Source organism: Xiphophorus hellerii, chromosome 14 (assembly GCF_003331165.1).
Source record: "Xiphophorus hellerii strain 12219 chromosome 14, Xiphophorus_hellerii-4.1, whole genome shotgun sequence".
Classification (NCBI taxonomy): domain Eukaryota; kingdom Metazoa; phylum Chordata; class Actinopteri; order Cyprinodontiformes; family Poeciliidae; genus Xiphophorus; species Xiphophorus hellerii.
This window is the reverse complement of record NC_045685.1, coordinates 27,500,633-27,517,257: the sequence shown is the minus strand read 5'-3', so window position 1 is coordinate 27,517,257 and position 16,625 is coordinate 27,500,633. Positions and strand designations below refer to the sequence as shown.

The 16,625-nt window shown below is 37.4% G+C and overlaps 3 protein-coding genes across 5 annotated transcripts in view; 1 reads left to right on the top strand and 2 right to left on the bottom strand.

Moving 5' to 3' along the window:
* The window catches only part of LOC116732632 (myelin-oligodendrocyte glycoprotein-like), a 38,346-nt gene extending 36,947 nt beyond the window's left edge, over positions 1-1,399 (top strand). For 2 of the 3 annotated variants that reach the window (XM_032582973.1, XM_032582974.1), the window contains one exon: positions 343-514. In XM_032582973.1, the coding sequence (XP_032438864.1) occupies positions 343-425 (83 nt within the window). In that variant the 3' untranslated portion in view covers positions 426-514. Of the gene's footprint in view, positions 1-342; positions 515-604 lie in introns of those variants that run through there. The other variant, XR_004341824.1, reaches the window with a different exon arrangement.
* A 3,395-nt stretch (positions 1,400-4,794) lies between these two features.
* Positions 4,795-5,747, bottom strand: LOC116732303 (tripartite motif-containing protein 29-like). The gene has a single exon (XM_032582374.1). It carries the CDS (start codon positions 5,745-5,747, stop codon positions 4,896-4,898), a length of 852 nt encoding a protein of 283 aa, XP_032438265.1. The 3' UTR covers positions 4,795-4,895.
* A 7,092-nt stretch (positions 5,748-12,839) lies between these two features.
* LOC116732586 (tripartite motif-containing protein 16-like) overlaps positions 12,840-16,625 on the bottom strand; it is a 40,915-nt gene continuing 37,129 nt past the window's right edge. The window contains exon 9 of the mRNA XM_032582869.1: positions 12,840-13,610. Within this exon, the coding sequence (XP_032438760.1) occupies positions 13,211-13,610 (400 nt within the window). The 3' untranslated portion in view covers positions 12,840-13,210. The remainder of the gene's footprint in view (positions 13,611-16,625) is intronic.

Below are 16,625 nucleotides of genomic sequence, written 5' to 3'. Positions count from 1 at the left end.
GTTCTTTTAATCTGACAAGCCTCATCTGAATATACATTACATATTCAATTTAATATGACTATGTTTACATTTTTATTTTAATATGCTTTATTTTCTTTATTGTCTTATTTTTGTCAACAAGAATCTGGAAATAAATAAAAGACAAATAATTTCAGAAACAGTCAAAACTTTACTGCTTTAATTTAATTTATTTTTTGCTGATTGATGATAATTTTCTTTTGAAAAACTAAAAATGACAGAATTGAGTTTTTATTCAAGCCATCTTAATAATAATGTAACTTTGGGATGTCAAACAATCAGAAGAAGATGATTTTATTGAAAACATTGTTTTGTGTTTCATAGATCACAGAGGAAATGGTAACCAAGGAGATGGAGCTGAAGAAATACCTTTACAGAACCTGGAACAACCAAACCAAAATGTGTGAATCATCATCCTGATCTGAAATCTCTCCATTTTTGTCATATTTAAATCAAAGATATATATATTTTTTTAATAAATATAAGAAATGTTTAACTTTGTGTGTGTTGGCTACTTGGGAGGGACAAGGAGGGACCTTTCATGTTATGATCTGACCACCCCTAGACGAGTCGTAACAGAGTGGAGGTAGAGAAGTTTTGTTGATGAATATGTATTATGGTCTGGTCAGCGTAAAGACTGTGTTCATAATTAGCTTTGCCACATGATTGGTGATGAGTCACCATGGGGGAAACACAAACCATACAAACACAAACTATAAGATCAGAACAGAAAGAAATGTCTCATATTTCTGGACTCAGTGGAGGCTTAGAGCTGAGCTTCTATAGCCTGGACCTGGTAAATGAATCACCTGTTCATTTCAGTCAGGTACATGGAAGCAGGGAGAAAATGCAGGACAATGAGTCCAAAGTCCAAGGCTGAGAAAAGTTGATTTATGGTGAAGTAAATCAAACTATTCAGGCTCCCAGAGTCACTTATTTTGAGCCAGTGTTCTGTTGAGATTAGTCCATTTGACAATTATAGTTCCAAACCGATGAGCCTTTTTTAAATTCATCAGCTTGAACTGAGCCTGGTTTAAAATGGCTGTTTAATGTAGGAATAAATGGCTGCTGCAAAGTTAAAGACTGTGAATAAAATGGTTCTCTTTATACTTTATACTTCCTACTAACATCTCAGAAATCAAATGGCTCTTATTTTAAAAAACAGGTTTTTCAATTAGCCAACATCTAAATCCAACATGGCGGCTCCCTGGGTTGCAACTCAAACCTTTCTGGAGAGATTGAAGCTGTTCCTCTATTTCACACTTTGATTCTCTGCCCAGAAAAAGGAAAATGAAACTGCAATTCATTTTCAATATCTGCATAATTCAAATAGAAACTGTAAAAACTTATCAATGCAGGATTTTTTTTAACAACTTAAAAATAAAAACAAAAAACAAACAAAATACTTTCTACTAAGTAAAGATTTTCAGGCCTGAATTAAAAGGTGTTTGTTAGAACTAAGTCATTATTAAAAAGCCATATTTATAGTAAAAGGCATGTTTTGTTCTTTTGTTAACTTTTGTAAATAATATATATTATTTCTAACAGAATCTGATATTCTGATATTTTGATTTTGTCTGGTGGAGTTTTGCTGTGCAACTCACAGTAAAACTGGAGGGAGACATCTAGTGGTTAAGTCAGAGTATTACTCTGACAAATCACAAGTCTTTATTGGGATGTTGATGCCAAATTTAATAGAAAATGTGAAACATGATTTTCCTCAGAACTACTACAGTTCAGTTTATCTTCTAGTTGTTCATTTGTCCTAAACACTATAAACTGCTGTTGTCACATTAAATATGTAAAAAGTCAAACTTTATAGTGCAAGTTATTATTATTTAACAGATAACATTATTCAAAGTGCTAAACAATAAGAGTTAAAAATAATACAGATCAAACAGTTAAGACACAAAGAAACTCAATAAAAATATAGTATAAAATTAATGCATATATAAAACAGAGTGAACATAAATGTCTTTTTTTGTTTTTTTCTTTCTTCTTCTCTGAAATCAGGTCTCCACAGACGCAACTCATCCTGAGGTCTTGAGACGTTCAACAGTCTGACATCCTTCTCATGAACAACTGTCAGCAGAAAGAGGCCAGATTAAAACCTGAGCTTGAATCACAGCGAGCAGTCCGTCCATTTTAACATACGCTAAATATTAGAGATGTCCGGATACAGCTTTTTCACTCCCAGCACAATCCGGAAATTGCAGTTTTGATAATTACACATTCTTTTGTTACTTTTTTGGTGTAAAATGCTAGAAAAGGCTTAATCAAGTGGTATTACTTAAACAGAGCAATAGTCAACAAAAACAGTTATGAGAACAACTGACCCATTTGTCATTAACTTTAACCTTAAACACAATAATATTCTGCAATTAAGTTAAATGAATTAAAAGTCCCTAAGAAAAAAACCTCAATAAATTAAATGAAAACAAATTAAAGTTCAAAGCAACAATTCAAAGTCACTTCAGTTTTTTATCTGTCAGCCTGATGCTGCTGAATGGTGGGAACAACTACTGGTGGGGAAAACCCACAATATTGTCCAATTGTGAGAAATTAAGAGTCTACAGCTCCAATTTCCCTGACTGCACCCAAAATAATGTGACCACTGCTCTTGTTGGTTCCATGGTGGCCATTAGAAATGAAAATTATTGGAAAAAAATTATGTTTTTATCTTTGTTCAGAACGTGGTTTTGATAATTATAAATTACATTTTATTTTGATGTTTAATCTTTTTTTTCTAAAACAAAAACTTTAACTGCAGACGTTCAGCATTTCTTCTGCTGAGGAACACGGACGTATTTGGCGCCATCTGGTGGCGATCTTTCAGGTTTCACCACACTTTTGTCAGTCATGTCTTCCGAGTAAAAGAGGAAGAGAGTTAGCACAGAACTAGGAAAGTCAGTGTTTGTTGTGTGTTTTTAGGACCGCAGGTCTCCTGACATCTGCAGATAGAAAACAAATCTGAACCTGAGGCAACAAAAACTCTGATTACTCACTTTATTCTGAAAACCAGCAGTTTCTTATATTTGGAAATGTTACTGACAGGCAATAAAATAAAACACAAACAAAATACAAAATAAGACAGAGTCATTTTATATTCAAACAAGGAATCAACTTTATTTAGATATTTGTCTAAAACTAAATAGAGCTTACAATCTGAGTCACAAGACGACTATTGACACAGTTTGATCCAGAATCTGATCTTTGTCCAATAAATGACTGATGTCCTTATTTGATGATTAATGATGATGATAATCACAGTTTACAACAACATTTGTCATCAACATTTGTTGCTTTGTCACGTTCAGTGTGACACAGCAATAAATGTAATTAGTTTAGTTGAATAAAATCTTCCTGAGCAGTGATTGCCTCCATTGCTGATCAGAAACAGGGAGGGGCAGCACCCAAACAAACTCCAACAAAACAACAAACAAGATGAAAAAGTAGCTCCATAAAGACAGCTGGTCTCTGGACACTGAAGACATGACAACAATGATTGTACAAAAGACTGTTAATTATTTGTTTTCAGCCCTCTAGTTTAGGTTTTCTTCATCAAAGTATTTTAGATGCAGTAATTTATTTCAGCCACTGGGTGGCTTCATGTTCATATTTGTTGCATCTTGTTTATGGATCTGAGTAGAGTGATGCGGTTCTCAAGGCTGACTTCGTTCATAACCTCTTTCTATTGTCTGCGTCCATTGAATGTAAGTAATACTGTTGTTGATTTAGTTCGGTTGTCTAAATGTCTAAGAGCTGTAGTTGTGCTTTGTTCCGTTGAATATTATGGTCGTTTGCTGTATTTTATTTGTATTGTTGAGAGCTAAAGTTAGCCGTTTAGCATTAAGCTATTAAGCTCGGTTAATTAGTTGCAGCTGTTATTTGTGTTACCATTTGCAATTGAAATGCCTTATTTCTCTTGTATGTTTATCGTGTGACACTATTATTTGCAGGGTTTATTATTACTATGTATGTATAATTATTATTTACATTCTCATAGTCAGACATTAACACATTTATTCATTTGTGGAAATTAGGTTTATTTGTGAAAGGGTTTACAGATAAATTCTCATAATTTGTATTTGTTTATCTTTATAGGAAACCACACACACACACACACACACACACGTGCCCTTGTATGCATGGCTGAACCTCCAGAGCTAATTAAAAACAAGTAAAGCTCAATTCTGGACTCGGACATTCTCTTCTTTCACTAACTCACCTGAACATATATCTCAGCTGTTCTAACCCGACACCCTGGAGTGATTGTTTATCCACAACTGAACCAGCTTCAGTCTTCATTACAATGATCTCTCCAAAACAATAATGGAAACTAAAATACACATTTTAACCAATTGGACTTCAAATCAGTGCTGATTATTCTGGGTTAATGAACTCAGCAGAGGATCCATCAGGACAGGAAAATGAGAAGTAAAGTCTAATCCCAGCATGTAGAGGCTGAGTGAATCTGGTCTGGACTCTGTGGATCAGAGTCATAGTTTTAGAGACGCTGTAGAAACACAGAATACCTTTTATATGATCCAGGTACACTCCTATTCTGGAGGAAACTGGACGTTCTAGTGGAGTTTTAATGTTGTTGTGATAAAATGTGTAACTGTTTGTGTCACAATATAATGACCAGGATTTGTCATTGGATCCTAGTCTTTCTGTTCTGCTGATGTTCTTGTATGAAACGGCTACAGATCCTCCTCCTCTCCACTCCACCTCCCAGTAACAACGTCCAGTCAGACTCTCTGTACTGAGAACCTGATAACAAAAACCATCAAATCTGTCTGGATGATCAGGATAAGACTGTTTATGGTTCGCAAATGTTACCTTTCTATTCCCCTCAGATAAAATTAGAAATCTGTTTAGGGTGTTTGGATCCAGAGTGATAATTTTAAAAGTTTCAAGAATCCATCTCTGGTCTTTGGTTCTGGTTCTGATGGTTGAACATCCACCTCAGTGAGCTTCAGTTCGATGTTTGTCCATGAGTCTCTCAGGATGACCTGTAGTTTGTCTCTGAGCTCTGACACAGCTGCTGTCACGTCCTCAAAGTGTCTCAGAGGACGGATGTTGATGCTGGATGAGTGTGTAGACTCACTGAGTGCTGGCAGTGAGGGGTAGTTGAGGAGAAACTGGTTGTGATCCTCTGTGTGTGAGAGCTGCTCCAGCTCAGCGTCTTTCCTCTTCAGCTCAGTGATCTCCTGCTCCAGCTTCTCCTGAACATCTTTGACTCGACTCACTTCAGTTTCCTGCTGGGATCTGATCTGCTGCTTCACATCAGAGCTTCTTTTCTGGAGGAGACAGATCAGATCAGTGAAGATCTTCTCACTGTCCTCCACTGCTTTATCAGCAGAGACATTGATGGCCTCCACCTCCTGTTGAAGCAGCTTCACATCTTTCTCTTGGTCCTGGATTCTCTGATGGATTTGTTGTCGACTCTCCTGGAGCTTCTTCTGTTTCTCAGCTCTTTCTGTTGCTGCTGGGACTGTTTCATGGCCTTTATGTTCATCCATAGTGCAGAGATAACAGATACACTGCTGATCAGTACGACAGAAGATCTTCATCACCTCATCATGACAAGAGCAGATGTTCTCCTGGAGGTTTTTGGAAGGATTCACCAGCTTGTGTTTTTTAAAAGCAGTTAATTGATAATGAGGCTTTAGATGATTCTCACAGTAAGAAATTAAACAGACCAGACAGGATTTTACAGCTTTCATCTTCCTCCCAGTACAAACATCACAGGCCACATCTTCAGGTCCAGCATAGCAGTGATCAGCTGGAGCAGCTTGGAGTCCAGTCTTCCTCAGATCCTCCACCAACTCTGCTAACATGAAGTTCTTCTCCAGTTCAGGTCTTGGTATGAACTCTTTCCTGCACTGAGGGCAGCTGTATTTTCCCCTCTGATCTTCTTCATCCCAGTGTGTTTTAATACAGTTCATACAGTAACTGTGTCCACAGGGAATAGTCACCGGATCCTTCAGTAGATCCAAACAGATGGAACAAGAATATTTACCTGAATCAATCTTATTTCCTCCCTGAGCCATTTCACTTCTCAACAACACTGAATGTCTCTAGTTCCTCTTTCTCCCAAAGATGTGTCCCAAAAGAAGCCAAACACCAGGTTGTTACGGATCTGCAGCAGTTTGTCTGATCAGCTCAGTGATTCTACCGATTCTGAGCTGATCAGATGAGTAAACCAGAAATGCAGTGTCAAGGAAACCTGAGATCTTCCCACTTCCCCATGCTGGAGATTTTAGTTTAACAGCAACAATAAATAAAATTACCTTTTAAATTAATCACACAAGTGACATCTAGACCCAACATTAGACTTAAACTTCAATAAAATCAATCTGGTTGTGTGTGTTGTTTTTGTCTCCTGCAAACTTTGCTTTAATTCTATTTCTTTTTTCTATCTAATCATAAGAAATCATAGTCAGTCAGAGAGTCATGAGACAGGAAGAGCAGGTTTCCTGGAAAAAGAGGAAGTAAGTTTCCAGCCTGCAGATTTATAAAAATAGTTGAGACTATTCCTTATTTTAAAGCATGAAAGTTTTAAAGAATGAAATCTAAACATTTTGAGTAATTGGATAAGACCCAAAATAAAATACTTATATTAATATTAGTTTACTTATAATAACACTTACACTTACATTTGTGGAAACACTTACAGGTAAAACAAGTAACTGTAATTTTGGTATCAAATAATTAGAATCATGGATTATTCTTGATTTCTTTTCAGAAAACATCTGTAATATCTGTAATAACTCACATTAAGATCATAATAAGAGTAACTAATAAGTTATGGTTATCATAATATTATAAATGAATGCTAAATCAGAGAAGCTAAAGAAGTTATAAATGTGATTTTGACATTGAACTTGAAATGGTGTAAAAACGTGTAACTGCAATTAAACATCACTGATACGTTGGCGGTAGATGGTAGGTGAAAGGTGAAATGTTAGGGGGGGAAGGAGGAACTAACAGGAGAGCAGAGATGATCAACGCCTTATTCGGAAACAGATTGTTGAACAACTTCAACTTTTCAAAGAAAAGGTTGTGCAGGCAACGGATGTAGGAGGACCGTTGAGCAACTCTGGGTCATTAGAACAGACATCAGGACATAATGTCTGTGAGACAAAGATGGATATGAGGTCAAGCAGTCAGCCAATGAAACAAGCACAGCATCAGTGCTAGCCAATGCAAACGCACCAAAATGGTGGATAAACCCTATAAAATGTGGGTGCAAAAGAGAAACCTTAGGTTGGATCCTCCAGGCAGCTTCAAGCCAAGAACATCATCATCAGTTCTAGTTTCAGAGCTGAACTTTGTGTTCAATAGAAGGGAAGAGCTTCACAGCTGCTGTTGTTGGGAGGGAAAAGTAAACATTTCAGATTTCTGCTGCGTTTCTCATTTCACTTCCTGGTTTTAAATGTTTTAATTTACTGACTTTGGCCTCCAGTAGACCATAATCAGAGTTACATTCATTTATATATTATGAGCAAATTTACGCACTCTACAATAGTAAAATATTTGCTATGCAGCAAAGATATGTTAGTAAATAATTTTCTTGAGAAAGTTTTTTACATTTGAAGACTGAATTCCATAAAAAATCTGTTGTGTAAAGAAATTAAATTAGCTGTTTTATTATTAATAAAAACAGAATAATAATGATGTTTGTATTAATCTTATTGTAACAGATGTATTCAACAGCTGTGCGAACAATGTCATGTTTTGTGATGATGGTGGCTCCAAACATGATGAGATCCTGACTGTATATACTGTATTATACTGTATTATACTGTATTATACTGTATTATACTGTATTACTGTATTATACTGTATTATACTGTATTATACTGTATTATACTGTATTACTGTATTATACTGTATTATACTGTATTACTGTATTATACTGTATTATACTGTATTATACTGTATTATACTGTATTACTGTATTATACTGTATTATACTGTATTACTGTATTATACTGTATTACTGTATTATACTGTATTACTGTATTATACTGTATTATACTGTATTACTGTATTATACTGTATTACTGTATCACCCCCAATGTCTTCTTCAGGAGTTCAGACAGATCGCTGTTATTCTGGTTTATCTGTCTGGATCAGACTACACTTTAACAGCCGAGTTCATAACTGATAGATACGACAACAGATGTGATGTTTCCATTCTTCTCCCAAACCTTGAACAATATGTGACATGTCCAACACAGAGATAAAATCCTGAATAAATGTGTTTATGTTTACGTGTCCAGGTGTTGTCCACCTCTGGTCTGAATTTTCCCAAGAAAATACAGACCAGACGTGGATTTTATGAAGAGGAAAAACATAACAGGAATAACAGGAAATATTACAAGATTGGACTTTTTCAAGCAACAGTGGGAAGCAGGAAAACCACTTTTTTCTTTCCATAACTCCTGAACTTTACAGGAATGAATATTGTCCTTCAGGTCGTTGAAGGGGAAGAACCAGGAAATGTGCTGTTGGGACTAAACTCTGTGTTTCACAGCTTTGACTGGTTATACTGTTTGCTTTGTCCCAGGAAATTTTGTTGTTTCTGTTTTCAACTATTCAAGTCGTTCAAATATTCAGTTCATAAACCATTCAGGAAACAAAGATACAACAACAAAGTTTAATATGTTTGTCAATAATACAATATCTAGAAATAACAACAACAAAACCCTGTTTTACAAAACAAAACTGCTTACTTCATGTGTTGAATGAGCTCCTGATCCAATAACCTTTAACCTTTAACCTGGTTTCTGTGTCTTACACTGCCATCTAGTGTTCATTTGCAGGTACTAAGCAAACTTTACGAAAGAGTCTGCTCATTTATATTGTAGTAATAAAAATAATCAGTACAGATCAGCTTTGATTTTAATAAATCCAGAAATTTCACACTAAAGTTTTTTCTTATTTTTTTTTTAGGATAAATTAGTATTTGCTTTCTGAACGTGATCAGTATGATAATATTATCAGGTGGTAGATTACACCTGAAGACAAACACCAGATTTTCTAGTTGCACTAATGCAGTAACACAAGTGGACAAGATTTCATGCATTTGATGAGAAAATATTTATTTCATTCGGTACAGAACTGAGATTTGATTTGGACTTGAAGTTCAACCTGAACTCCCACTGCTGCAGTTTGAGAACATCATAATTTTATTTTAAAATATTTAGAAGTCATTTATTTCCTTTAGATTTACATTTTTAACAGAATAAAAACTAAACATGATTGATGTATTATCACACATAAAACGAAAACAGACAGATCACAGATGCAAAAGTAGTTTTTATAGTTTCCAGCCACTGATTGTAAATAAGGGCAGTAATTTATATTGATGATCAATAAGCCTACAGATAATCATCTCAACACCTACACAGCTGTTGAATACAACAGTTAACCTGAATTGTTTGACATTAAATGATTTTTAAATATTTGAGAGGAGACTGATGGTTTCCAGTCCAGGGACATCATAGTGGGGTTGGAGGTGATTTTCACAGTAAGTAATTAAACAGACTAGACAGGATTTTACAGCTTTCATCTTCCTCCCAGTACAAACATCACAGGCCACATCTTCAGGTCCAGCATAGCAGTGATCAGCTGGAGCAGCTTGGAGTCCAGACTTCCTCAGATCCTCCACCAACTCTGCTAACATGATGGTTTTCTCCAGATCAGGTCTTGGTATGAACTCTTTCCTGCACCAAGGGCAGCTGTATTTTCTCCTCTGGTCTTCTTCATCCCAGTGGTCTTTAAAACAGTCCATACTTTAGCTGTGTCCACAGGGAATAGTCACCGGATCCTTCAGTAGATCCCAACAGATGGAGCAGGAGAAGTGACCTTGGTCTAGTTGAATTTCAGCTCTCAGTGAGTTTCTTGTCCTCAGAACAACAGTTCTGATCTAAACATCATGTGTTCCTGCAGTGAATGAGGCTTGAAAACTGTTAGATTCAGCAGTAAATTTTTAGATCTGAATTGGAGGAAACAGAGATGTATGTTGAAAGGATGCAACATATGAGAAGTCATCAGACAGTAGACAGTAAACAGAACCTGATTATATGAATCTGTCTGGATGATCAGAATAAAACTGTTGTTCCATTAATGTTACTTTTCTGTCCCCTCAGATAATAACAAAAATCTGTGTGTTGTGTTTGGATCCAGAGTGATTTCTTGAAAATATTTTAAGAATTCATCTCTGGTCTTTGGTTCTGGTTCTGATGGTAGAACATCCACTTCAGTTAGTCGACTTTCCAGGAGCTTCTTCTGCTTCTCAGCTCTTTCTGCTGCAGCTGGGACTGTTTCATGGCCTTTGAATGAATAAATGTTAACAAATTATAGTTATGATGCCAAATCCTGAAATTAAAAGTTTTTTTATTATAATTTTCAGTTGAAAATTCTTGTTTTGCAATAAAATGAGTTTATTTTCAGATATTTTATACATCTGTCCCTACCTAATGATGGGTCTGTAGATAAGTATCTGAAACCAGAGAGCTCTGTAGTTTCTGTAAGTCTGTATATATCAGATACTGAAAGTTGTTCTCTCTTACTGAGGATATTGATGAAAAGGTTACATGTTGGGCTCCCAAAGAAGAGCCACAGCTCCCAAACATCTTCATTTATGATCATCTGCAGCCCCATATACTAACATTACTTGGCAAACAAAGGAAGTTTATAATAAATCATTTTGCATGAAATGTTCCCTATATGAGAGGCTTTTACTTCCTTAAATTGATGTATTTGTTCTGTTACGAAAGCAAACATTCTTACTTTTTATAATATTTAAGCAAACATTTAATTTTAAACAAAACAAACAATCCACCAAACAGACTCATAATAATAATTATATTTATCTTCAGTTAGATGCTACTTCTCTTACAGGCAATCAGTTATATTTATGGTTTTTTGCAACACATCACTGACTATTGACTGAGAAAATCGACTCACCTGATTGTCTTTACATTATCTCTGTTATCACATAATGGTTGGATCCCATATAGGGCTCTCTCTCTCTTTCTCTCTCTCTCTTTCTCTCTCTCTCTCTCTCTCTTTCTCTTTATCTCTCTTCTCTCTCCTCTCTCTCTCGCTCTCTTCTCTTTCGCTCTCTCTCTCTCTGTCCTCTCTCCGCTCTTCTCTGTCTCTCTCTCTCTTCTCTCTCTTCTCCTTCCCCTCTCTCTCTCTTCTCTCTGTTCTCTCTTTCTCTCTCTCTTCTCTCTCTCTCCTCTTCTGCTCTCTCTCTCTCTCATCCCCCCCCCCCCTCCTCTCACTCCCTCTCCTTCCTCTCTCCCCCGTCCTCATCTCTCTCTCCTCTTCTCTCTCTCTCCCTCCCTCTGTCTCTCTCTTCTCTCTCTCTTTCTCTCTCTCTCTCCTCTCTCTCTCTCTCTCTCTCTCTCTCTCTCCCCACCTGCAGGTTTAAACAAGAAGTCAATCCGGTCCAACCTGTTGTCGCTTTGACAGGAAAAAAATAACTTGCTGTTCTGCAAATACTTTCACTCAGAACAAACCACTGACTCATGCAGCATGGAAAAGTCTTATTTATGTTTCTGAAAGTGTTAATTATGAAAAACTTTTAGTTTTCTTTATGTGTCTTAAAAGCTCTGAGTTTAGTAAATGTGTAAATGTGTGAGAGTAAACTTCACCTTGAAAACGTCTTCAGTCGGTGTTCACACGCCCACAGGCAGATATCTGTGCACAGGTATGTTTATGCTCTCATATTGTGTTTGTTTTTCCAGTGAGCAGACTGACCTACTTTACCTTTACTGCTACAGTATTTCCTCTCCCCAGGGCATGCTCAAAATGGTTTTACTCAAATCACCTGATGTGACATGGAGAACAGGAACATTTGACATGAAATTCCCTAAAAAAGCATATTTAATACAAACACAAACATAATTCAAAGCACATTTAACCGCTTAAATGTGGTTAAACTAATGATGTGCAATTAAGTTATTGGGCCTGCAGTAGCAATGCATAGGAGAGCAGTGCATTGCCTTGCAAGATTTGCTATTATGTTTGCAGTAAAGGTTATTTTTAATGGTAATCCGTGATCACTGTACTGTGATAGATGTAGCTAAATAATTTTTTTTTTCTTTTTTTACTGTATTTAATTTGTTAAATTCAGAAACAGGTGTTTTTATGTTTGAATGCATTGAAAATGTCAAAATGTTTTAATTTTTTTTCTGTAAAAGTGATTAAGTCCCATTTCCTGCCCATTAAAATGCAATTTCTGTCTGTAGTTACACTCAATGGGATAATATCCTATAGACAAGGTTGGAAAATATATATATTTTTAAAAAAAATCTTTTTTTGCTTAAATTCCCTTTTGTGTTTAAATTTGTAGAAATTACATGCATGGGAAAGTAAACAGCATTTCAGTGTCAACAAAGGTCAGCCTATCAGAGTTTAAGAAGTTTCTTCTGGTGGAACAGATTTAAAAAATAACTTCCCTTATTTATAAATCCTAAACCTGACAGGAATGTTACTTATTGGGATGTTTAAATTCCACATCTACACTCTAAGAAATGAAATTTCTAATTTACTTAACCAAGTTGTCAACTATTTCCACTAAACCTAGTTAAATAAATCAAAAGAGAATTACACGTTTACTTTCAGCATAATCGTTTCAGTAAATACAACCTACAACCTGTTTTTGGGTTAAACTCTGATATGAGGAAATGTTTCAGTGTTTCTTATAAAAATAACTTTTATTACTGGTATATGATAATAAAATGTAATGAAGCAAAACTAAAAAATAAGATCATTGTCCAAAAACAAACACAGACGACTGAGTCACAATACGACTTTATTGACACATATAGATTTATAATCTGATCTTTTCATCTGTACAATTATCTGAACAAACAACAACAACTTTTGATCTGACAAAGCAATAAATCTAAATGAAATTAGATTGGGTGAATAAAAATCCTCCGTAGCAGCGATAGCTTCTGTGGCTGAACAGAAACAGGAAGGGGCAGCACCCACACAAACTCCAACATCAACAAAACAAACAAGATGATAAAGTAGTTTCATAAATACAGCTGATTTTGAGCAGTGAAGAAATGACAACAAATATCTCTCAGCAACAATGATGGAGGTTTAAACAACTGAAACTAAAATACACATTTTAACCAACTGGACCTCAGATCACTGCTGACTATTTCAGTTTAATGAACTCCACAGAGTCCTTACTAAAGAGAGGCCTAACCCCAGCATACAGAGGCTGAGTGAATCTGGTCTGGACTCTGTGGAGGAGAGTCATGGTTTCAGAGACGCTGTAGAAAGACAGAATACCTGCTCTGTGATCCAGGTACACTCCTATTCTGGAGGAAACTGGACCTGGTACTGGAGTTTTAACTTGTTGTGATGAAATGTGTAGCCAGTCTGTGGTACAATTTAATGACCAAGATTTGTCATTGAATCCAAATGGTTCTGCCTTGTTTATGTTCTGGTATGAAACTGCTACTCCAACTCCAGCTCCACCTCTCATCGCCACCTCCCAGTAACAACGTTCAGTCAGACTCTCTCTGCTCAGGACCTGATTATAAACACTGAATCTGTCTGGATGATCAGGATAAGACTGTTGTTGGTCAGTTGATGTTACTTTTCTGTTTCCCTCAGATAATAACAGCTTCTTGTGTGCTGTGTTTGGATCCAGAGTGATTTCTTGAGAATATTTTAAGAATCCATCTCTGGTCTTTGGCTCTGGTTCAGACAGTAGAACATCAACTTCAGGAATTGCCTGTTCAATGTTTGTCAATTTGTCTCTCAGGATGTCCTGTAGTTTGTCTCTGAGCTCTGACACAGCTGCTGTCACGTCCTCAAAGTGTCTCAGAGGACGGACAATGATGCTGGATGAGTGTGTAGACTCACTGAGTGCTGGCAGTGAGGGGTAGTTGAGGAGAAACTGGATGTGATCCTCTGTGTGTGAGAGCTGCTCCAGCTCAGCGTCTTTCCTCTTCAGCTCAGTGATCTCCTGCTCCAGCTTCTCCTGAACATCTTTGACTCGACTCACTTCAGTTTCCTGCTGGGATCTGATCTGCTGCTTCACATCAGAGCTTCTTTCCTGGAGGAGACGGATCAGATCAGTGAAGATCTTCTCACTGTCCTCCACTGCTTTATCAGCAGAGACATTGATGGCCTCCACCTCCTGTTGAAGCAGCTTCACATCTTTCTCTTGGTCCTGGATTCTCTGATGGATTTGTTGTCGACTCTCCTGGAGCTCCTTCTGCTTCTCAGCTCTTTCTGCTGCAGCTGGGACTGTTTCATGGCCTTTATGTTCATCCATAGTGCAGAGATAACAGATACACTGCTGATCAGGACGACAGAAAATTTCCAACTCCCTATCATGACGAGAGCATTTGCTCTCCTGGAGGTTCTTGGAGGATTCACCAGCTTGTGCTTTTTCAATGGTGGAGCATCATGGTGAGGTTGGAGATGATCCTCACAATAAGAAGCTAAACAGGTTAAACAGGACTTGACAGCTTTTATCTTCCTTCTGGTGCAGACATCGCAGGTCACATCATCAGGTCCAGCATAACAGCGGTCAGCTAGAGCAGCTCCCATCGTCTTCAGATATTTAATCAACTCTTCTATCATGGTGTTCTTCCTTAACCCAGGTCTCTGTCCAAACTTATCTCTGCACTGGGGACAGGTGTGAGTTCCACTCTGATCTTCTCCATCCCAGTGGTCTTTAATACAGTTGGTACAGTAGCTGTGTCCACAGGGAATAGTCACTGGATCCTTCAGTAGATCTGAACAGATGAAACAAAACAACTTATCTTGGTCTGGTTGATCGCTCCCCGCCATTTCAGCTCTCAGTGACGACTGTGTTTGTTTATCTTCTGCAGAGCAGCAACAGCTCTGAGCTCTGATCTACACACCATTTGTTTCTGCAGTGAATGAGGCTTTACAGGTGTTACACTCAGCAATAAACCTCTAGATCTGATGAGGAGGGAACAGAGATGTGTTGACAGGATCCAGTGTAGGAGGAGTTATCCAGGAAAAGGTTTGAGGCCATTGTCCTGGCGTGTCTAAGCCTGTTTGTTTGCCAGGTTTCGGTGTAGAGTTACAGATGGTTGAAACTGAAAGCAGACAATGGTTTGACTTGTACCACATTGAACACAAATTGGAAGTTGAACTTTTTTAGCTTTGTGGTTGTTTTAGGAATTCAGGCTGCTGCTGATACACTGATTTCATTCACAGACATATAAATAAGGTTATAAGTTGACTATTTTAGACTTACAAATAAAAGATTTAGCCAATAATAGCATAAGTCTGCTAAATAAAAAAAACATGTGCTCACCTGCAGTCGTGTTTTTTGTCATCAGCCTGTGGTTATGGTTACACATCTGACACAAGAAGACAATAGGGTTGTGGTCAGTAAGCACAGTCACTGGAGTTGATGAAGAACCAAAATATATCTCAAAATGCTGCAAGGCAAAGAGCATCACAAGAGTTCATACCTGTCAAGTCTCCCGTTTTGGCCGAGAAACTATCGTTTTTACAACAGTAGCATCGGACGGCAACATTTCCCGTATTCTCAAATCCAAAACTTGATAGGTATGAGAGTTTCTTTTTCAAGGGTGGAATAGTTCACCTGCTGAGTTTTAAACTTAGCAGAATAGTGGCTTGCAGGATGGCACACTCCATCCTCGCCGTCTTGGAATAGCACTGCACTAGCACTTTAATCACAGACATTCACTCTGGAAGGCCAAGTGACATCAGGAGCAGCACTGCAGAACTACAGACAACAGATTTAGCTGCATTGAAAGCCTCTTCATACTCACTGGTCCATGCAAAGGAACTACAGGGCTACACAAAGTGGTAATGGAAGAAAACATTTTAAATCATGTGCAAGCAATGTGTCCACCATAGTCTCCACTGGACATGCTGGTCCAAGCCATGACAATATGCTGAAGAAGGTGGTCAGGGATCCCTGTTTAATTTTGTTTAATTTGTTTATAATCAGCAATAATCATGTTTAATATATTTGTAATTAGAAATGGCATGCAACTGCAGTCAAAGTTGATTAGAGTTCAATGGAGGTTGCAACTTATAGAGGTGTGATGTGTCACAAGTAGATAGTAAAGGAAATAGATGAACTGAAAGAACCAGGGTGACCGACCTGAGCACAACACGCACAAACCCAAGCAAAGGAGGAACCAAGGAATGGAGAGTGCTGATCGGAAAGCAGGTGGTTGGTCCAAAGAAGGAAACTGAGATGGGAAAGTGACCTTTAAGCAATCTCAGGACAAGACTCCCCCAAGCAGAGCAGAGAACTCCATCTAAAGCAAATTCATTACAGCTAATCAAAGATGCAACCTACTTCTGTTTTCATTTTGCAGGGCTGTGATCAACGAGTTCTATGGGGGTCAGGAGGAGCTCATAAAGTTGACTGCAGAGAAGAGAAACTTCTGGGTTTCCTTCCTATCAGTCAACTCGCTTACAGCTGGATGGACAAAGAGGCCTTGAAACAAGGTGAAGAGGATCCAGGTGCTGTAGAAAAACAGAGGGCTGCTTCAAGTATGAGGAAATCACTCCAGGAATTCCCAATCACTGTGATTCTAAAT